General features: G+C 39.5%; 2 protein-coding genes across 5 annotated transcripts in view; one reads left to right on the plus strand and one right to left on the minus strand.

Moving 5' to 3' along the window:
• The first annotated feature begins 920 nt into the window (after positions 1-920).
• Positions 921-12,192, plus strand: LOC134538608 (polycystin-1-like protein 2). Its single transcript, XM_063380038.1, has 4 exons — positions 921-1,361; positions 3,692-3,944; positions 7,741-8,125; positions 9,457-12,192. Exons 1-4 carry the CDS (start codon positions 921-923, stop codon positions 10,535-10,537), a joined length of 2,160 nt encoding a protein of 719 aa, XP_063236108.1. The 3' UTR covers positions 10,538-12,192.
• A 1,561-nt stretch (positions 12,193-13,753) lies between these two features.
• The window catches only part of LOC134538360 (galactose mutarotase-like), a 36,635-nt gene continuing 29,164 nt past the window's right edge, over positions 13,754-21,224 (minus strand). For 2 of the 4 annotated variants that reach the window (XM_063379615.1, XM_063379616.1), the window contains exons 7-9: positions 20,653-20,812; positions 17,000-17,171; positions 13,754-13,934 (exon numbers count right to left, since the gene is read on the minus strand). In XM_063379615.1, coding sequence (XP_063235685.1) covers positions 13,854-13,934; positions 17,000-17,171; positions 20,653-20,812 — 413 coding nt within the window. In that variant the 3' untranslated portion in view covers positions 13,754-13,853. The remainder of the gene's footprint in view (positions 13,935-16,999; positions 17,172-20,652; positions 20,813-21,224) is intronic. The other 2 variants (XM_063379618.1, XM_063379617.1) reach the window with 1 other exon arrangement.

Raw genomic sequence — 21,224 nt, forward strand, 5'->3', positions numbered from 1 at the left:
CAACGATAACAGACAAAGATACTGCAAATCAGAGTAGACACGAAGTCAGGGAAATGCTCCTAAAGTACCTTCACAAAGAGCCCATTTTAACAATTTCTGGATGCAAACACACAACTACAGCATTAGAGAAAGTACTCAGTGCCACAGACGGACTTTACAGCTCCTTATCTACTCGTCAGGCGATTGAATTGCTTTATAAAATCACAGATTTCCTACATGATAGTTACTTTAAAGAGAAACGTCGTGAGTCAGAAGCTCAAGAAATTGGGGCTTCAATAGTTACGATTATATCATCATTACTATCAACTTTGGGAGAAAGAAACGATGAAAAGTTTCACTCGACAGATAAAGAAGTACTACGATTGCGTGAAAATCTCACGAGAAAAATATTCGATGCATTGGATCATTGTGCTAAATTCCTTTTATTTATGAAAGCTTACGAAGTGCAATCTGCAACTGTTAAATACCAGGATATTGTTCTAATCTATAAGCGTTCAAATTTATTTAATCTGCAGAACGACATCAATGTCCATTCAACAATAGAATTTAATGATGCAAATAGTATCGCACTCGAACGTCTTAATTTTTACATGGTTAGATTTGACAAAAATCCATTTAATTGGCACTATTCATCGCAGAAAATTCTACCCCCTGTACTACTGCCGAATCTTCGATACGAGAATGGCACTCCAGTAACAACCGGTGCAAAAATTAGTTTCAACATGAAACTTCCAACGAATCTGAAAGCTCGTGCAACGTGGACTCATGTCCAGATGCGTTCTCGTTTGAATAAAACCGACACAACCACAAACATTATGAAAATAGTGGTGCCGACCAGTGGGAAGCTAGTAGTACTAGCTCGTGGTTCAGATAATATTGGGAAAACCCGCGTGAGTATGAAAAGAAATGTACAGCCAAGAATGGAAGATTTATGGACCGAAGCGGTAACAGTTCCTAACGACAACACCCACATCTTCGGTGACCAAACAGATGTTGTTAGAATAGCAAATGTTGCAGCATATAAGGGGGAAGTGTTTTTCATTGGCATAATCCCACTTGAGGACATCAAACACAGACAGTCAGAGAAGAACCAGAGTCGCTTCCCCAGAAAAGCTGACAATTTGGGAGAATCTAATAGTGCCTTGCACACTGAACCTTCAAATGAAGAGGACAACGCTACTCTTCCGCTTGAATTTGTAGCATATACTGTGCAATGTCTCAGCTGGAATGAAGAGAAAGGATGGAAACCTGATTGCGAAGCTCTGATTTTCGCTGAAAATATCACATGTTCGTGCCCGAGTATAAACCGGATCACCAGTATATCTTACTCCAATGTTCCTATAGACACTATTGACTTACGGGTAAGTCAAGATTTTCATATTGTTGTAAAAATATCATCCTCTAGTTTTAAACAATTTATTAATTTTGCATCGTGAAAGTGAATTCCATTCATAAGTATTCATTTGGTCATGTTAAGTTAAGTCATTATAAAGGTTGATTTCCCAAAGTTTTAGTTCTATAAAATGACCATAGTGTGAATTCATTTTAATAAGGAATATGATTAAGACTTTCATAAAAATTTATCAGTACCCTTTCAGATGTTTTTTCTCTAATATATATATATTTAATATATATAATTTTTAACAAACATTTTTGAGTGATATGTCAGACATATCATCATAAGTTTGCATTTGTTTTAAATAACAGGCTCCAGTTTCATGTAGGCAGTTATCTACATAACATAATACCAACTACACTATAAAACAAACTTTAAAAGTATAAAATCGAGCTACTATATTTGGACTCTTTTTTTATGACAGTAACAAAGAATTTGGGAACACCGCCAAGCAATCAATCGGTAGTCTCTCGTGTTAAACACTCGTCAGCAATTTTTATGTTAGTTTATACTATTTTACATGCACGTAAGAAAGTCAGCATAAGAACAAGTGCATTTTAACCAACTGCTTACCTGACAACTGCATAAATATCCTGATGGTATCGAAAGCTTAGCATTTTACCGTTCTATAAAATTTCCATCTTCACCCTGATCAAACAAAATACAATGTGCTCACTTTTCTTCAACTTCACCAATGCCTATTTTCATAAATATAGATACAATTATTGTTTTTATGGTCTCTCATTACATGTAGTGAAATAAAATTTATAATTTCCTATATGTCTTCTTACAGTAAGAAGTGTACGTGTACCTACATTACGAGCATAAGTACGGTATTTACAATACACACTTCCATATTTATACATGTCTGATGCCTTCTGTTTTCCACCTAAACCAAACTTCAATGAAAGGAATAATGGATTCTGCCTTGGCTGAAAATGTGATATCGTTAACATTGCTTACCATTGAAAAACTGACATCATCACGTAACATAATATTAATGAATATATTGCTTAATACACTCACTAAACTACAAAATTGAGAGCAATGCTTAGAATGCTTTATCTTTTAAACATTTAAAAGTATGATCGCCTTCTATTCCCGCCATTTTACAGAACCATAGGGGAGAGCTGAGACTGCTCAGGTCTAACATCATTGCACAGGTGCTGACCAGCAGCTTTTGGATGTAAATAAACACTCTTGAATTATATCAGTGCTGACAGAAAAAAAAATGGAAAGCTACCTATTTCCCAGTAAAAAAAAGTAATAAAATTAAATACTTGTACTTCAAGCAGTAGTCAGGTCAGTTGATTCAGGAAGGGGGGAAGGGTGTAGAGGAGGCAAAGTCCCCGGTGCCGAACCACATTGGGGAGGGGTGCGGTTAAAAGTCGAAATACTTTTGAAGTACAACATCTTAGTTCTTGGTTGGAGTAATTTCGTGAATGCGACGGAAGTAAAGGAACTGAAATGTGTAACAGACCGTTTTACTATCTATGACAAATGGCGTTATCCAACGTTCACAATGTCAAAGGGAAACTTTGTAGTTTTAACTTTTTAGTGAATTTTAACAAGATGAGTATTTGATAAAATACCTGGTCGAAAATAAGGTCCAAAGCCAAAATATTTTATGCAAGTGTTTTTCGCTTTTACTGGAGCCATTCCATTATATAGTTTATAATTTTGCTCATCAAATACGATGATTCGATAGTCGATGTAGCTGCTGCGGCAGCAAATTCTAGAAGCTGGTGCGGAAACTACATGTGATTCGCGTCAATAAATGTAGTTGAAAACATAAATTCCTTATATTTATTATGCTATGCATTATTTTTAAAAAATTCTATGGTAAATATCGTGTCGAAGTTTCGTATTATAAATGTATTTGCAACATGAGAACACGTGAATTTACTAGGTACCGAGGTTGGATTTTACACATCTCTGGCGAGTACTGAAAGACTAGCTCACCTTTTTTTTTATTTGTTTACCCTGATAGTTGGACAAATTACAATTCAACTGCTAATAAAATTCATTGGGAACCTTAAAAGTTACATATTTTTTTCCAGTTCATATGCTATGGTAATTACGTTCTCTCGGTGGCCTTGGCAATGGTTTATTATTTGAAATACCAAAAGAACGTTTCAGAAACTTTTCTGAACTGTTTTAATTTTTACCTAATATTGTGTAATTTTTATGCAGCTTTATGGGAATTTATTGTGATTTTTTTTGTTAAAAGTTGACAGTCACAACAGGTATTCCTGGTGTCGGTTGTTCTCGGACTGTGGGTAACTTTGCCTCCAGAGCTACGCCAGAGCCGACGGAGTGGAGCAGGACGACAACTACGTGATCGCTTTCCTGGTGATGATGCTGCTGGCGGCGTTCCTGCCGCTGAGCGCCTGGGGCCACCAGTGGGACTGCGGGGACGAGCCGCGCTTCGGGCTGACCTCACTCCCCGACAACAAGCCCGAGCACCGGCACGAGTACCTGGTGGCGGTGTACACGGGCCGCATGCCGGGCTCGGGGACCACCTCCTCGCTGGCCATGCAGCTGCAAGGTGGGCGCTTGCCGGGCGGGGCGCGGCGCGCGTCCCAGGACTTCAACGTTGCCTAACCGACGTTGTTTGGCTTCTGGGTTGCTTGGCGTCAAAGGCGAAGATATCACCGCCGTTTTGGTCGCCATCATAAGGGTAACAGTTACCTACTTGAGTTCTTGCCCATCCATAATTTGGTATTTGGAGCAGTTAGCATGAGCGCAGTGGCGTAGCAAGCGGTGGCAGGGATGGCCTCCGCCAGGGGCGCAGGAGCAGGAGGGGGCGCCATTTTCGATTCTGGCCAGGGGCGCCAGTCACCTTAGCTACGCCACTGCGTGAGCGAGTCCAACAACCGAGGTTTCTATAACTCGCAATGTGCATTTTATTTCAGAACCACCACACACGTTTGTTCAAATCCTTTGGGTCAACGGGAGGGGTGCGTGTCCTGTTGGATAATTTTGGCACACAGGCCTGTGAGTGCGCTTGAATGTTGTGTAATGCTAGAGAGAGTTACGTTTTCGTGTCTTCGGCGGAGGAGGAAAGGCTCCCCATCAGTTGAATCGGCTAACAGGCGTGATGGTGAACATTCTTAGACACTTGTAAATGTGTTGAAATTTCAATTGACCGAATTAATCTCGAGTGATGTGTGTAGCGTAAAATTGTGCGAGCCGCTTCAACAAAACTCTTCAGACCACCGGTTACCAAAAGGTATTCAACGGAACCTTGGGGTTCCGTGACAGGGGTTCTCTTCTATTTGGCTGGACTGTGGGCAATCAGAGGTGTTATGTCTAGGTTTGTGGATTTCTGAAGAGAGTTTCCCATATTCTGCTTAATTTGTATCCATCTTCTATATTTATTTTTGATGGGTGCTTTTATATTTATACTGAATGCAGAATGTATCTTTTCATGTATTCTTAAAAAGCATGAGAACTTCCAAAACCTCAGTAGGTAACTGCTACCCTGAAAATGGCTACTGCAGCATCGACCGAAACATCGGTGAAATATCTTCGCCTTCCACGGGCTACAACCCAGAAGCCAATCAACTCCAGACAATGGGTGCGCAAGCTCACGATCTTTATTACCTACCTGAAACATTGTAAATTTGAAGTATCGTTACCGAAATGTGGTATAGCATTTGTGCCACATGGGATATGGCAGAATATCTTATTGTTGTAAGATATGTGTTTACACCTGGTACAGTTCACATTAACCATATTACCATGTTACCAATAACTACCACATTATGGTAGTTATTATTATTTTGTAAATCGTACACTTAAAAACTGTATGTATAATTCTTCTGAATAAAAGCAAAACCATTTAAAAGCTGAGTTAGCAGTCCTTTACGAAGTTACATCGCTGCCTGAAAAATTGTGAGTGTATCTAGTAAAGTGTGTGTGCATGTGCGTGTGCGTGCGTGTAATTGTACATTGTGTATTGGAATTGTAAATTGTATTTTATATAATGGGGAGTGGGACTGGAAAAATTAATTGCCCCCGGGCGCTTAGTTGCTCTCGATGGCCATGTGAGAGGATGCAAAGTTGCAACGCAAGCGCTGTGACATTCAAATCAGGTCAAAATCTTTGGTGTAAGTATTTTTTCAAGTCTTTTTCGCTTTTATCGAAGCCGTTTCATTATGTAGTTTAAAATTTTGGTCTGCAAATGGAGTGATTTGATAGTGGATGTAGCTGTTCGGGTAGCGAATTCTAGCGACGAGTGCAGAAACTACACGTAATTCGCATCAGAAAATGTATTTGAAAACCCTTGAAAACATTAATCACACACGGCATTATTCGTGTCCGAGTTTAACAAAACTGTAGCGATCAGATACAAGGCGACAACATCGAACGACTGCTACAACAGACTGTCTGGTGACTGCAGTGTTAACTGCGCATGCGCGAGTATAAAAAAATATTTTCAACAAAGGCATATCGTAGTTTGCATACTCTTACTACATGGAATTGTGTTTATAGCTGACGAGTTAAATACAGTTTCTCAATGTTACTTCAATTTGAGTAGATATTCATTTGTAAAGTATTTTAGTTGGTTGTTCTAATTAAAGAGCTGCATGAAGATAGATTAGTATGTTTAGTACTTGAAAAACCTATTTTTACTATCCATCTTAGAAGGAGAAACAAATATTTGACTTCAAGAATATGGGAATAAATAATGTAACGGAAATATGGTGTTAAGCTGTCACGGGATGTGGCGTGGTGTCGCGTCGCGTCTTGTCCTATTCTTCATAATAAGAAACGCCCAGGTTCAGGGAGTCACCAGTTAAGTCATACGTATTCGGTATGTACTCGTCTGTTGTGAAAACACCCTTGGTAAATGCGCGCTGCTAATGCTGCAATTTTTTAAGTGAAACTTCTTTGCTGAAGGGGATACAATTTTCGAGCTTTACGAAAATTCCGATCACATAAAGGGGAACTGTTAGGCACGTGGTAGGGGAACTGGTAAACGAGGAGTGTGCCTCAGCGGCAACTCCACTTCAACTAATGCTCTAGCGGCTGACGATTAAGGGGGTGGGGGGATAGGTACATAGCATAGCATGCTATATGTTAGTTTAACAGGCGGAAGGGGAGACAGCAGGGGAGAGGTAGAAATGACCCAGTAGTGATGATACGAAATTATCGAAGCGCTGCTTGTTTTTTGTTTAGTCCTCAGTTTTTGAAACGGTTAATAATTGATGCTACCATAATTCTTTTATTTTATTTAAATTATCTAAATTTTTGTATAAGTATAGGAAAGAGTTATTGATTTGTCCAATTAACTTTATAAGTATCATTTATTTTTGTTTGAATACTATGATTGTAAATGAAAAAAAGTTGTATAAGCAAAAAAAAGTGTGTACGTTGAGTACACATGAGATAAAGTAAAACTTCTTGCGTATTAGGTATAGATAGAGATAAATTCTTCACTTTTACAAAAAAACTATTCACATAAAAATGGATGATAATAATAAAGTTTATTGCATAACTCAATAACTCTTCTCCACATGGATAAATAAATTCTAGATACATAATATAAATTAAATATGATGGCATTAAGTTAGCCGTTACAAAATATGAGGAGTAGACAAACATAAGCAGCATCATTTCTACCTCTCCCCTGCCATCTCCCCTTCCGGCCGTCACAACTAGCATATAGCATGCTACGCTCCATATCTATCCCCCCTCCGTGTTGCCATCTTCCCATCCGACCGCTAGCGCATGCGTTAAGAGTGGCGTCGCCGCTGACGCACTCTCCTGCTCTACCAACTCCCCTACCCAGTGCCGGTGCAAGGTAAATTGGTGCCCTAGGCGAAAAACCTTAATGCCTCCACTCCCCCCAGGCCAGACACCCCAATTTTTTTTTCCTTGCCTCAAAATACATCACGTAAGCCTAAGATTTTGTCAACAAGCAAATGTAAGAAGGCTTGTGTTTTTTTCTTTACTTTTTTACTTATTACAAATCATAAACAGGTCACCGTGGACTTTAAATGATTACTTATATCAATATAAGCATTCCAAACTGTTACGAAAATCCATTTTCATCTAGTTTCAATAATCGTTAAACATATTATATCATTTGTTATGTGTCGTGCTGCGCCGCCCCCAGCTACTTGGCGCCCTAGGCGGTGCCTAGTTCGGCTATATGGACGCGCCAGCCCTGCCCCTATCACATACTTAAGTATTCCCCTCATGCGATCGGAATTTTCGTAACGCTAGAAAATTGTAGCAAAGAAGTTTCACTTCAAAAATTTCTTTAGGATCTCTATTGCAAGAGGTAGAATCACGTGGCGAGGCCTGACGCTCCGCGGCTTGCCCCGGGACCGCAGGCGCGCTCGGCGCCAGCGACGTGCACGTGCTGGACGGCGTGTGGCGCGACATCCTGCGCACGGGCGGCCGCGACTGGTTCTCCCTGCGCACCGCCGCGCCGCTGGGCGAGCTGCAGCAGCTGCGCCTGTTCCACGGCCACGCGGGCGCGCGCCCCACCTGGTACTGCGACCGCGTCATGGTGCTGGAGCCCTCGCCCCCGCCCATTCCTGCTGCTCCCCGCTGCTACTTCTTCCTGGTGCGGCGCTGGTTCTCGCCCGCCACCGCCGGCTGCTCCGTGCCGCGCGCCCCCTCCCGCCGGCTGCACGCGCTGTTGCCGCGCTTCTCCCGCGCGCTCGAGCGCCAGTTCGACAACGGCTACCACAGCTGGTTCGGCATGTTCCACAGGTGACGCGCTCTCGTTTCCGAGCGTTGCGACCATGGGCGTCGCAAGGATATATTTTTTGGGGGGGACTTCAATTGATTTAGTTGTTGAGGAATATCCATACCCTGGGGGGGGGGGGGGAAGCGGGGTGTCCTGGGTCCGCCCCCGGGAAAATTTGGGGTTTGAAGGTGCAAAAAGGTGGTTTTAAGGCATTTTTCTTTCCTAAATATTATAATTATAGTTGGTTGCAATATATAATTTATTTTTTCTAAAATAATTTTCAGAGAACAATTTAAAAAAAAACACAGTTAACATATCTGTATTCGGTATCGGACCTGATTTTGATTTTACACGCAGATCGAATTAAAAAGTGCTCACATTACCACGTTTGGACTAAATGCACCATGCGCAACATATGGGTTATATCACAGAAATCATATTTTTAATATAACTACGAAACTAAATATAATATTGGAGGGGACGAAATTGAAGACTTTTATTATTGGGAGGGGACATGTCCCCCCCCCCCCCCCCCCCGGTTTCGACGCCCATGGTTGCGACAATTCCGATCGCGCGAGGCACATCAGGGCCGAAGCTAGGAGCGGGTCCAGTACAACCATCATATCTGAATTACCTACTAAAGCACATTTAAATCTCATGGAATAGTAGGTTTATAGAACTCCAACATTCACACATAGAAACTTAATTAAAGATTTTGCTTTAGAAAATAAATATGAAAATTTTATATATATTTGTATTTGTTTATTGCGTTATTGTTATAAAATACATGAAAAAGTTAAGTCACGTTTGTATGAAAGACATGCTTAGTTTAACACGTATGCGAACCGGCATTAAATATAGACTCTTTGTCTTGGCAACACAATTCTTGCCATTTTTTGGGTATGAGGCATGTTGGACTATACATATTTTTTTAATCCTGGGAGGGGTCCTGCGTCATGACCCCACGTTCCTCCCTGGCTACATCCTTGTGTATGTGGTGGGGGAACCGGTAGATGAGGAGAGTGCGTCAGCGGCGACGCCACTCCAACACATGCGCTAGTGGTCGAATGGGAAGACGGCAAAAGTAGGGGGGATAGGTATGTAGCGTAGCATGCTATATGCTAGTTGCAACGGCTGGATGGGAAGACGGCAGGGGAGATGTAGAAATGACGCAGCAGTGATGCAACGGAATTGTTGTAATGCTGCTTGTGTTTGTCTACTCCTGAGTTTTCGTAACCGCTAACGATTGCTACTAAAATATGCTTTTATTTAATTTAAAGTGTCTACAATTTATGATGCTTCTGAGTGACTTAAAAGGAAGTATTAAAATAATTTGATTAACATTTTGTTACAGCCATCCAGAAAGCAACTTCACCCGCTACCAGAGAATTTGCGCAGCCATGATGCAGCTGTCGCTCTTTCTGATCGTGTCCATGGAAATGCAGAAGCTGCTTGTCAACGACGACCCGACGTCTTCAGCCGGCAGCTATGGGAACTACGCGCTACAATGGACGGATATTTTCGGGGGATTTGTCGCAGCTGTCTTCACATTCGTTGCGCACTGCATCCTGGCAGAGCTGTACAGGAGGACTGCCTCTGGAAACAGGCATCGGTTCTCGACCATAGTCTACCAGGAACTCGGGCAAAGCGCGGCGTCCCCCACCGCCAGTCCGGATTACGTGACATTCCGCAGGCTTCCTTCGGGAACGGGGAACCCAGCTGAAACACGGGAGGAAGCAACCAGTCTTTCCACAAGCGTGACGACAAAAGACTATTCTTTCCCGATCCCTTACAAGTTCCTCTACTTGTGGTGGTCCATAACGTATGCCGTGATAACAATCTGCTTCTTCGTGGCTACGAGTAACAGCGTGACTTATTCGTGGGTGGCAAGCCTTAAACTGTTGACCAGCTTTTTCGTGTCCTTCATTATCAGTGTATTTGTACTGGAGCCTATTAGATTGCTTACTGTGTCAATATTCTGTACATTCTGGGACAGAAACATAAGAATAGACGACCGCAGGTACTTCCCGAAGGAAATGACATGGAAGGAAAAAAAGGCAGCAGAAACGTCCAAAAGTAGCAGTGTAAATGTAACATTGTCGTTGGTGAAGCTAAAGCTACTGCATCGGAACAACAAAATGGAAATTAAATTTCTAAGATTCCTATCAGAGTTCTTTCTGTATGTCGCGGTAATTGTCATGATTTTGATCATGGTCGATCAGATTGAAGAGTATAAACCCCATACGCGGATTGGAAGCACCACACCAGAGTTTAGAAACATTCCAAAAAGCTATACAAGAAATGAGCAGATATCAAGTCAAGGCCAGTTCATGGAATACATACAGGGAACACTTTTACCTGAGATGTATGGCACTGCTGGTGTTGGCAGTTTGTTTGGTGTGCCTCGTCTCAAGCAAATACGATCAGATAGGTAAGCAAACAACCTTTAGCTCTTTTTTCTTTTAAGTATCTCAAATTATGTCTTTTTTGTTTGTAGTCTAAAGTACCATGTTATTTCTGATATTTAAAGGTGTGTCGCCATTTACTACAATAATCTGAACTTGGGATACCGGTGCCTGGATGACTACAAAGTGATTGCAGGAGATACGAAAGATTATGTGCCAACGTGGACCCAAGTTAGACATTGGCGCTCGAAGAGGCAATCACCGGCAGACTCAACAGACTCGGAATGGCGCTACCAGGCAATGGAACTGCCTCACATCAGTGGGAATCTATCCTGGTACCAAAGTGGTGGTTACATAGCACATTTGAAACGAAATTACGACGAAACCTCCGTGGCACTGAGATCTCTGCTGGCCGCGGAATGGATCGACTCCATGACAATGGCTGTTTTCGCGGAATACTCGCAGTACATTCCCAATCGTGAATCAGTTTTCATGGTGCGTCTCATGGGGGAAAGGATAGCATCGGGTGGATACGCAACACACTTGAAAACCGATATTTTTAAATTGCATCTTCAAAACTCAACAAGTGAAATATTTTTCACTGCAACGTTATTTATGCTTGCCATCCTCTTGGGCGCGATTCTTTGTATAGAGGTACATCAGATTTCCAGCTCACGGTCGTACTCGTATGTAAAAGGCACATGGAATATTATCAGTTTAGGATTAATAGGGATAGGCGCCATCGTAATTGCATTGTGCATTCACAGAAGTGTCTTGTTCGAAGAGGACACAAGACAGTCTACATCTTATGAGCTAGAGAGATACTTCAATTTCTATCCAGCAATAGACATAGACAAGCTGATATTGGGGCTCCTGACTATAATGCTGGTCGTCATTATACTGAAGGTAAATTAAAAATTGGTTATGTCATGTTTGTGATTATGTAAACTACACCCAGTTACGACATTTTGACTATGACTTTATGTGATTGTTTTTATGCTTGCAGGGTTGGCAAATCCTCTCTTCTTGGACACAGTTCAGAACAATCGCATCCGTTCTATGTGCATCGACTCTAACCCTGTCATCTTTTGCAATGTTATTGTGGATCGTCTTGGCTGCGTTTGCTACGTTCGGCTATTTCATAGCATTTTCTCATTCGATCTCTTTTCGTAACCCTGTCAGAGCTTTTATCACATCTCTGCACTTATTGATGGGTTACTTTACGCTAAACACAGTAACTGTGATACCTTTAGGGTATATTTATTTCATTTTAGGATTAATATTTCTGACCCTTTTATTCTCTTGGGGGTTTAAAGTGCTCATTATCAAGAAGTATTACACGTTCCAGAAAAATGTCCCCTTACCAGAAACAAAAGAGATGGTTTTTGGAAAGGCTGTGGAATATCTTTTTAGTGAAGTTAAACATGATAAACTACAACTGCTTTCAAACTCATCGAGAGCACTCTATACTCTCGAACAACATATAAAAAGCCATTTTGGAAGATCTGCAAGCATAGGAGACTTTATTAGACTACAAAAAAACCTAACAACAGTTAAAATCGTTGTTGCTACAGAAAATTTCGATAAGCAGATAGCCGAACTAGCAAAAAAGTTAAAATAAAACGCATACTTATTGTAGTAAAAACCAAAATAAATTGATAAATAAATAATAATGGTTGGCCAGTTCTCAGACGAGTTCAAATGCGATTATAAGGCAATACATCGTCCGCATGTTGTGTTACATTTTCATCTTATTCATTATTTTTTTTTTCAAGGATGATTCGGAATTTTCATTTCACAAACGTGAAAAATTACTATTCTTTGGTGCACATTTTGTTGCCAAACTGCTTTATGCTAAATTATATTTGTAAAATGTCAGGCGTGTGTTCGTTACTAAAACTTGTTTTCAATAATTGCATATTTGTTACTCATTAGAACTAAAATAACTTTTCGTGGGCGATAAAAATCTGTAATTAGTAAAAAAAAAAAAAAAAAAAAGTAAATGACGAAAGTTACTTTTACATGGCTAGTCCAAATAGGCTAATAAGTAAACATTCTCTCTCTCTATTTTTTTAGAGAGCAGAAAACTGTATATTCTCTGTGTCTACATGGAAATTTAAGACGATAAAAACAGATTAAATCAAATTATTTTATTCAAAAATTCAACATAAGGTCTTAAAGAATAAAGTTTACCTACTTAAGAAAAAATGTAAATGTAAAAAAATATATTTCCTTGTCATTAGTAGAGCACTGCCAATAAAACAAGACAACCTAAATTATTATTTGAATTAATATATGTTTAACATAAAAAATAACACTTGTATGAGTGCGGTGGCGGGGCGCAGGTTTAGGACACGGCTTGTGATTGTAACGTTTGATTTAGATCCAACTGGTGTATCCAAGTGTTGTATCCAAGTGCTGTATGGAAAATTTTAACACGCTATGATTCTTATGCATTTCTCAACACACAAATACTTTTCGAATAATATAATTAATACTATGATATATTTAAAAGCTACTCACACTTTTTTTTTTTTTAATCTCTCACGTGTCCTTCGCCATTTTACTTAAACGTCTGTCATTTCCGTTTCCGCTGTAAGCGATTCTGATTGGCTGATTCCGTCACATATCAATCAAATACTAGAACCTGCCCTTTTTAAACAAAAAAAAAACATATTGAATCTAAAGTCATCCAAATTTCAAACAAACATGGTTGAGCTAGTGCGTCTTCGTAACATTCAGACTTTAATTGACCATATTTATTGAAAAGTTTTGGAAGCAAAAGTTTGACAGCGTGACAAGGATGTATGATGCACCAAATAACAAACGCAAATAAAAATACTTTTACAATCAGAGTGTGGTTGCACAAAAGCTTGCAACTGTGTACCATGTGGTATAAATCTACCATGCGATTTCTCACAGAGTTAGTAGACTATATTTAGAATGTGGATACGACGTGTAACATACGATTCTATGGGCCAATGTTTAATTAAAATTTTCTAAACATTGACTGTCTAACCATTGATGTCTAACAGTATATTTTATTCTTGAAACTTGGATTTAAGGAAATTTGTGTTTTTTGTTGCAAATAACTTTCCTAGTGAGAAATCGAATGTTTTGTGATCAAAAAAATTTTTGGGAATACTTTTTAACTTTTCATTTGCTATTGATTTATATTAAAAACATGAACTTTATAATACAAAAACAAAACATATATAAAACAAATTCTTTAGAGTAAACAATCGATGAAAAATTGTTTAGTAATTTATTACGTTAATATTGTGTTACAATAGAATAACTCATTATGACTAACTCTTCAACTACAGTAAAAATGTTTAAAATTCTGCTACTGCTCAACAGAAAATCTGTAGACAGTTCTATGGATGTACTCGTTTCCTGGAAGAACGATGCTGTTAGGGAAGTTAGCCTGAAATCAAAAATAAAAATAAATATATTAATTAAGCATGTTAAATAATTTCTTCAAAAAGTATAAAATGCACAGTTTCGTGTAAATAACTTTTTTTATGTATTTTTTGAAGCAGTTTTATGTCTTAGAAAAAAATAATCTAGTCAATCTTTTGAAAACTTTTGAAAAGCCAACAAAAATATCACCATATGAAAAGTGAAACAAATTTGTTAAAATCAGTTATATTTGGTCTGTAAAAAAAGTTATCGTTGTGTAACGAAGTCACGCACATTTATTTATTTCAGTTTTCGTACTCCACACCATTTAAGGTTCACCAATAAATTTTGACGAAATTTAAAATATTTCTACAAACCTTAAGTTTCACAACCGTTAAATGAATAAAAATAAGGAATTTTAAAAGTATACTTGTTTGTAATAGAATAATAGTAGTAATGGCCAGTTTGTATTAACTGAATTTTTTTACCTTACTGATTTGATCTGACAATTCTATTTATTCATTTTTTTTTATTTTTTTTACTGCGGTTAGTTTATTCTCTGAACTGTTAAACTGACAGTTCTCTTTCCTATCGCACATAAACACGCATCCACACCAACACACACTCTCGCAGGCAATGAAGCCATGTTGTGAATTTTTTAAATAATGTTTATCGTTTCGAATTTCTTAAAGACACCGCAGCGCACTTGCCACCTGCGTCCCACGGGAAAAGTTTCAGTGAACTCTATTTATTCACGTTCTAAAGCTCAGAACTGTAGGACAATGCAAGATATCCGAGTGGTGTCTGTTTAAGAAAAGCATCTGATGAAACGTTGAGGGACCGATGGGTGGCTCTGTTTCCGTATTTCGTGTGTTCGAACTGCATTTTTAGTAAAGTGAAAAATTGCGTTTAATTTCTTTTTTCCGTTACAGATTCTTGAGAGCACCCAATGGCCTTGCATTACACATTTATATTAATTTCTCCGCCATCTAATGCTACGGTTGCCGCTCAAAATTCATAGTTGTCCTATGCACGACGAGAAGACTGCGCGCCAGTTCAGAGCCTTGCGCTTAGAGGCCATACCGCGCTAGAAGCACCAGCGAGCGTCGCGCTTATCGTCCCGCCTCACTAAAGGCGAGACCACACAGAAAACTATAGGCTGTGTTAGCTATGTCCGCTATGTCCGCTGCTCCAGGTGGTCAGACAGATCAAAACTAGTTCGCGATGTCGGAGAGACGCATGCCGTGGTATTCGAGTGATGATCCCGACGATGATAACATTCTGCTGGCTCTCGCAGTACGTAAACGTAAAAAATAACTGCGTTCGTGAAGTTAGTATAAAAATGAAAGAAATTTGAAGAATTAAATCATTTGATGAAGCAGTTTCGTGCGAGGACGTAGCCAAATTTATGGATTATTTCAGAATAAATACATCTCAGTTTGATAGCATTCCTTTGAAATCAAATCCCAGGCATATCCTGAATATCCTGCCTTCTATATTCTTCCATCGATTTGTTCCATAAAAATGGATTTTTTTTTTCGTGATTCTTCAATTAACTTTTCCATCGAAATGACCATTTAAAGCACAATGCTGAGAGAAAACAACAAACTTCATAAAAAGGAGACGCAGTATTACAGCATCAATTCCGCGCGAAAACAGATGTTGGTTTTACTATCTGCGCATGCGCGGAGTCAGCAACGTTTATAGAAACAGTCGAGATGCCAAACAACCTGGTGACGTCACCAGGATCGCCAACATAGCGAACACAGCGAACACGGCTCGATGTGGAGAAGTCTAAGATGATGTACATCAAGTTCTGTCCCTGCCCGAACACGCCCGAATATTCACCTTCGGCCAACCTCGGGATTTGTTTTATTTTTGCGCAGGAAAAATGAATTCAAATATTAAAAGTGGTCGGTTAGGTTAGCTACATTAAAACACTTTAAAACACTATGGACGGTTAGTTAGGTTAGTATAGCTACATTAAAATAAACAGAGAAAAATAAATATATATAAATGAACTGGAGGTTGGCCGAAGGTGAATATTCGGGCGTGTTCGGGCAGGAACAGTACTTGATGTACATCTTAGGCTTCTCCTAGATGTGGCCAGTGGCACCTGAGATGCAGCTGGCCGTGTTCCACTCGCGTAGCGAACATCGCGAACACGGCGAGCCTAGCGCCCTGCGTGTGGCCGAAGCTTAAGAGGGTGCCTCCTATTTCAGGTCATGATTCTATATTTATATTAATCACTGATCAAATTTTATATATATACAGCGCAAACGTTTTGCATAATTAGCTGCCAAACATTTTTGGGTTGTACAAATAAGGAGAATTTTATTTATTGCAGAAATGAAACTTTTTAGGTTCAACTGCAATGCCACTGGCTACTTCATGATATGGTTTGCATTTCTAATACAAAAACTCATTTCATGTTTCTTGGCTGTCAGAATCGTAACGAATTTGAGAATTTTGAAATGCCAGGTGAAATTAATTAATATTTTCTGAAAAGAAATTCAAACCATTTCTTGAAGTAGCCAGTGACATTGCAGTTAAACCAAAAAAGTTTCAGTTCTGCAATAAATTTAATTCTCCTTATTTGTACAACCCAAAAAATTAAAAAAAAATTATTAACTTTGGCAGTTAATTATGCAAAAAGTATGCGCTGTACATATTTTTCATTTCGTGATAGTTAAACAATTGAAGAAGTCTACAAGCTTATCTGTAATTACTGTAAATATAAAATCTTGACCTGGAATGGGAGGCACCTGCTTAACTAAGATACACCGGGAGAGTCCCTCAACACCAGGGGCGCAACAACAGGGGGGGAGGGGGCAAGGGTATTTTGCCCCCCCCCCCTTCTGAAACCTTGAAGTGGGGGCGAACGGGGGCAAAGATAGTGCTGTGTAATCAATTTTTAGATAGTAAAACTGCTTAAATAGCACCATTTTCCACCTTGAAATACAAATTTTCCCCCGGACCCCCCCCCCCCCCCCCCGCTTCAATACGGGGGATCGATGATTCTTTATAAAAAGGTATATTGCCCCCCTCCTTTTGGAAATTTAGTTGTTGCGCCCCTGCGTCAACACCCACGTGGTTGACGGCGTCGGGGTAGTCCTGGGGCTCGAGGCAGAAGGCGCCGTGCTTCCTGTACACGCTGCCGCCTTTCCCTGTGATCTCGCCGATGCTGTTCCCCGTGTAGAACTGCACCCCGGGTTGGTTGGACCGCAGCTCCAGAGCGCGGCCGGAACCTGGATGAACGACTCTGAAAAAAAAAACAACACCCATTTACCACTCTCCGCCTCTTTTTATCTCGTAGTAAGCTTTTGCTGATAACCAGCGGCAGCGCCACACACAACTATAGAGCCGGCCAACATCTTGCTAGTCTAGCTAGCCTACAGTTCACAGGGATGAAAGCCACAACCACAACCCGTAAAGTTCCGGAGTGAAAACTGCAACGGTGACGTCATTATTCAAAATGGCGGAAAGCTCTAGAAAACAAAATGGCGGAATTCAAAATGGCGCTGTCAAGATGGCCGCCGGGATCAAGATCTTCTAAGATGGTCGCCGTGACGTCACAATCCAAGATGGCGGACCCCGGCACCGGCACCTCAAGCCAGAAGCCAGTCCCAGGAAATACTTTTCTACACTACTCTTAATGGTTCAATTTTCTCTGAGTGTGATGCTTTTCGAGGTTAACAAAATTGGTTCACCAGGAAATAGACTAGCACTACAAGCTGCTAGCATGTGCCTATACGGGTTCGAGAAATTTCTCGGGGCGTGATTGTGAGAGAAATTAGGTAGTGTGTCCTTTCCCGAAGTCTCGCGAATATTTTAGTTTTTTGAAATGATTAGCTATGTTATATTGCACGTTTAATAGGAAACCCTAACAATTTGTTGAAACTTTTGGCAGGGGCTTTTTATACAAAAAAGCTTTTTAAAAATTTTTTGGCTTCTATGTATATTGTTTTAGTTATATTAATCATTAACCTTAATCACAATTATTTTTCAAACACACATTGAAACTAGTTTTAAGTCAGTGTTTAGATTGTCAACGTAAATTTATGTTGAATAATGGCAAATAGATGAGTGTAACATGGTGTCACGTCGGATGTTGGTGGTTTTGTTACTGACAGTTGTAGATTCAGACACGTTCTGTACGCACAGCATATTCCGAATCATATTACTCTGGTGTGATGTTTCGTCGGTAACTAAAATTATGCCTGATTGTTTAATTGTTTTCTATAATTTATTTTAAAAGTATCTACTTTTTTTTGTTTTTAATTTGTTTCTTCTTTCCTTCGCGGGGCCCCTAGACTCACAAACACAACCCCCCCCCCCCCCACACACGGACTCGCGGGCCCCGTTGCCGTAGCAACGGTAGCACCGGCCATGTGGGGGCCCTGCTGTGCACCAGACTGACGGTTTCTGGTGCATCTGACTGAAGCTGGAATCACAATGATCCGTCACCCGTCCGTCAGCCATCCGTCAGTCCGCCAGCGAGCCGAACGATTCACAATCATCCGCACGTCCGTCAAATATATTTTTTTTTTAATTTTTAATGTTGCCAACAGACCAAAAATCTTCAATATTGGTGAAAATGTATATTGAATGGATACATTATATTGACGATCATAAAAGTTATTCAGTTAATAAATAATTAAATGCATTTTTTTTCGCCCTGATGTTTATTAAAATATTTTCAGTTGTTAAAAATGTGTTCAAGCGTAAGTTTAAAACATTTATGGAAGAAGATAAAACATATAAACACACTTGAAAACCTTAGAACCATAGTAAAGATTGCCGGTGATAGGTATCTTGCTAACATTTTGGAGGTTATTTTATCCGTCCGTCCGTCGAAAGTTGAAGTTTGGCAAGGTTTTGACGGACGGATGGATGGAATTTTCTGGGCCATCTGATTGGCTGCAGGTCACGTGATTTACAGACGGACGGGTGACGGACGGATGAGACGTAAGTTGAACTTAAAGCTGGACTCTCAATCATCCGTTTCATCCGTCCGTCACCCGTCCGTCCGTCCGTCAATCACGTGACCTGCAGCCAATCAGATGGCCCGAAAAATTCCATCCGTCCGTCCGTCAAAACCTTGCCAAGCTTTAGCTTTTGACGGACCAACGGATGGTCCACCGCCTTGTTAAGTCGATCGTCTTCAATACGACTTTCCGAAAACAGTGTTCGATTTTTTTAATTTGCAATATTTAGAAGGCTGTGTCGTAGTGACCGATTATTATTGTCATAATAACGGTAAAGATTGCTTATGAGAATGAGCTTTTCGGAAGAAATGCTGATAAATTACGTCCGGAAAAGGGAGCATTTGTATAATATATATAGCAAAGACTATCGGGATAAGCAACTGAGGAAAAAATCCTGGATAGAAATAGCTTCTTTCTGTTTCCTTTGACGCAGTAATAAAAGAAGCATAATTTTATTTATTGCTGGGATGAGTAATGTTATTTTTAAGACGGCACCCGTTTAATCCATTTGTCAAAGCACGGTTCCCGCCTGTCAACTTATTATCACATTCATAAAAACAAAAGTTAATTATCGCAAGTAAATTATTTTCCCCAAAAGTTTACCTACAATTAAGAAAGTATGTGGCGGAAAGTTGTAGCACTGATATTTTAGAATAGTGACGGACGAACGGATGGCTGATGGTTGAGAGTCGGTAATAATTGCCGAGAGAAATAACGGACCGAAATTGACGGACGGACGGGTGACGGACGGATGAAACGGATGATTGGGAGTCCAGCTTAACTCAGAAACTTCTGCCCGCGCCTGCAACTTCGCAGGGTTTCGTTTCCGAACATAATAATTATGCTCTCCAATGAAAAATTGCTTGCTTTGTCATCCCCTGCCACCCTTTTAATTAATGCCACGCGATGTGCGAACATTCAGCACAGTATTTTCGTGTGCTTTGATCAACTACACTTTCTTGGCTATAAGTCATTGATACAAATAAATAAAATAAAGGTGTATGTATATCTGTGATTTTTGAATTATTACATTCAAAATAGTTTTCGCTTTAGCAAATTAGTCACCTAGACATTACCTAATTTAAAAAGAAAATTGTTTTGTCTGTCTGTACGAAACGACTTAACTCAAAAGCTGCTGATGCTATTGACTTGAAAATCTAAACAAGTTTAAGATAGTAACAACTGGAATTAATATTACCATTTAGTTTTGTTGTAATATCTCAACCGGCTCTAAAGATGTAATGATATTATTTTATGCACCAAAAATTGATTCCCGTAAAGCATTACGACAAAGAGAAAAAGTGTACATACCAGGGGATTCAGTCACACATACACAAAATATTTAGTTCAAAAGTACAATCTCCAGTTAATTTTTTTAATTTTATAATTAATAATGCACAAGAACGCAAGAACGACGTTTTCCAAAGTAGGTACAGAATAGAGTAAAATATGTTTCAACCACGGAAAATATACCTATAACGTTCTCGAGTTAGTGAGTCCACTTGATTGTATGTGCTTGTTGCTAAACGTACTACTTAAAAAAAAAAAAACACTAGGAATGGTTTGGTTTGACTTACTTCAGTGTAAATATTTATTAACCATAATTTTTAAACAATATTTCTATCCAAATAACTCTTTCATACATTTCTCTAGCACCTCGTATTAGTCATAGCTCTAAACTATAATGATTGCCAGTATAATTTTTTGACAAAAAGGGTAATTTGCAGCGTGGTTGGAATTACTTTTATGCCTTACTTTGCCACGAAGCGAAGATCATCTCCTCCGTCCGGTTTGATGCACAGGTTATGATCGTAACCGTCTTTGTCATCGAACTTACTGACGGACAGTATTCCAGTTTTCAATAAAGTGTAATTCCTCAGATCGAATGGCGTTGAAGTTACGCTTGCAATTTCACCTGAAAAAAAAAAGTTTCTGGTGCTGCGTACGTACAGAATTTCCCATAGCTCAACATCGAGCCGAAAAAAATAGGATAGGCCAGTAAATTACGGTTCTGAATAAAAAAAAAATCATCATTTAAATTAAAATATTGTAGTTTGCGAGTTACAGGCATTACTTCAAATTTTTTTAAATCTTCACCCTGAACTAAATTATTAGATTCTGTGTCAAAAAATTTTCTACGCAATCATGAATAATTCTACTATTGATAAACAATTCAAACATTCTATACTTTTTGGTTTGGGGGGTGGGAATTATTCTCCGGATTAATGCGGCAAAAAAATTGTAATCAGGTAAATTTGAATATTCATTTTCTAAAATAATTCATATGCCAAAAGTTATTTGAATATTTGGCTAATTAAAGCAAATTA

The sequence above is a fragment of the Bacillus rossius genome, chromosome 13 (assembly GCF_032445375.1).
Source record: "Bacillus rossius redtenbacheri isolate Brsri chromosome 13, Brsri_v3, whole genome shotgun sequence".
Classification (NCBI taxonomy): domain Eukaryota; kingdom Metazoa; phylum Arthropoda; class Insecta; order Phasmatodea; family Bacillidae; genus Bacillus; species Bacillus rossius.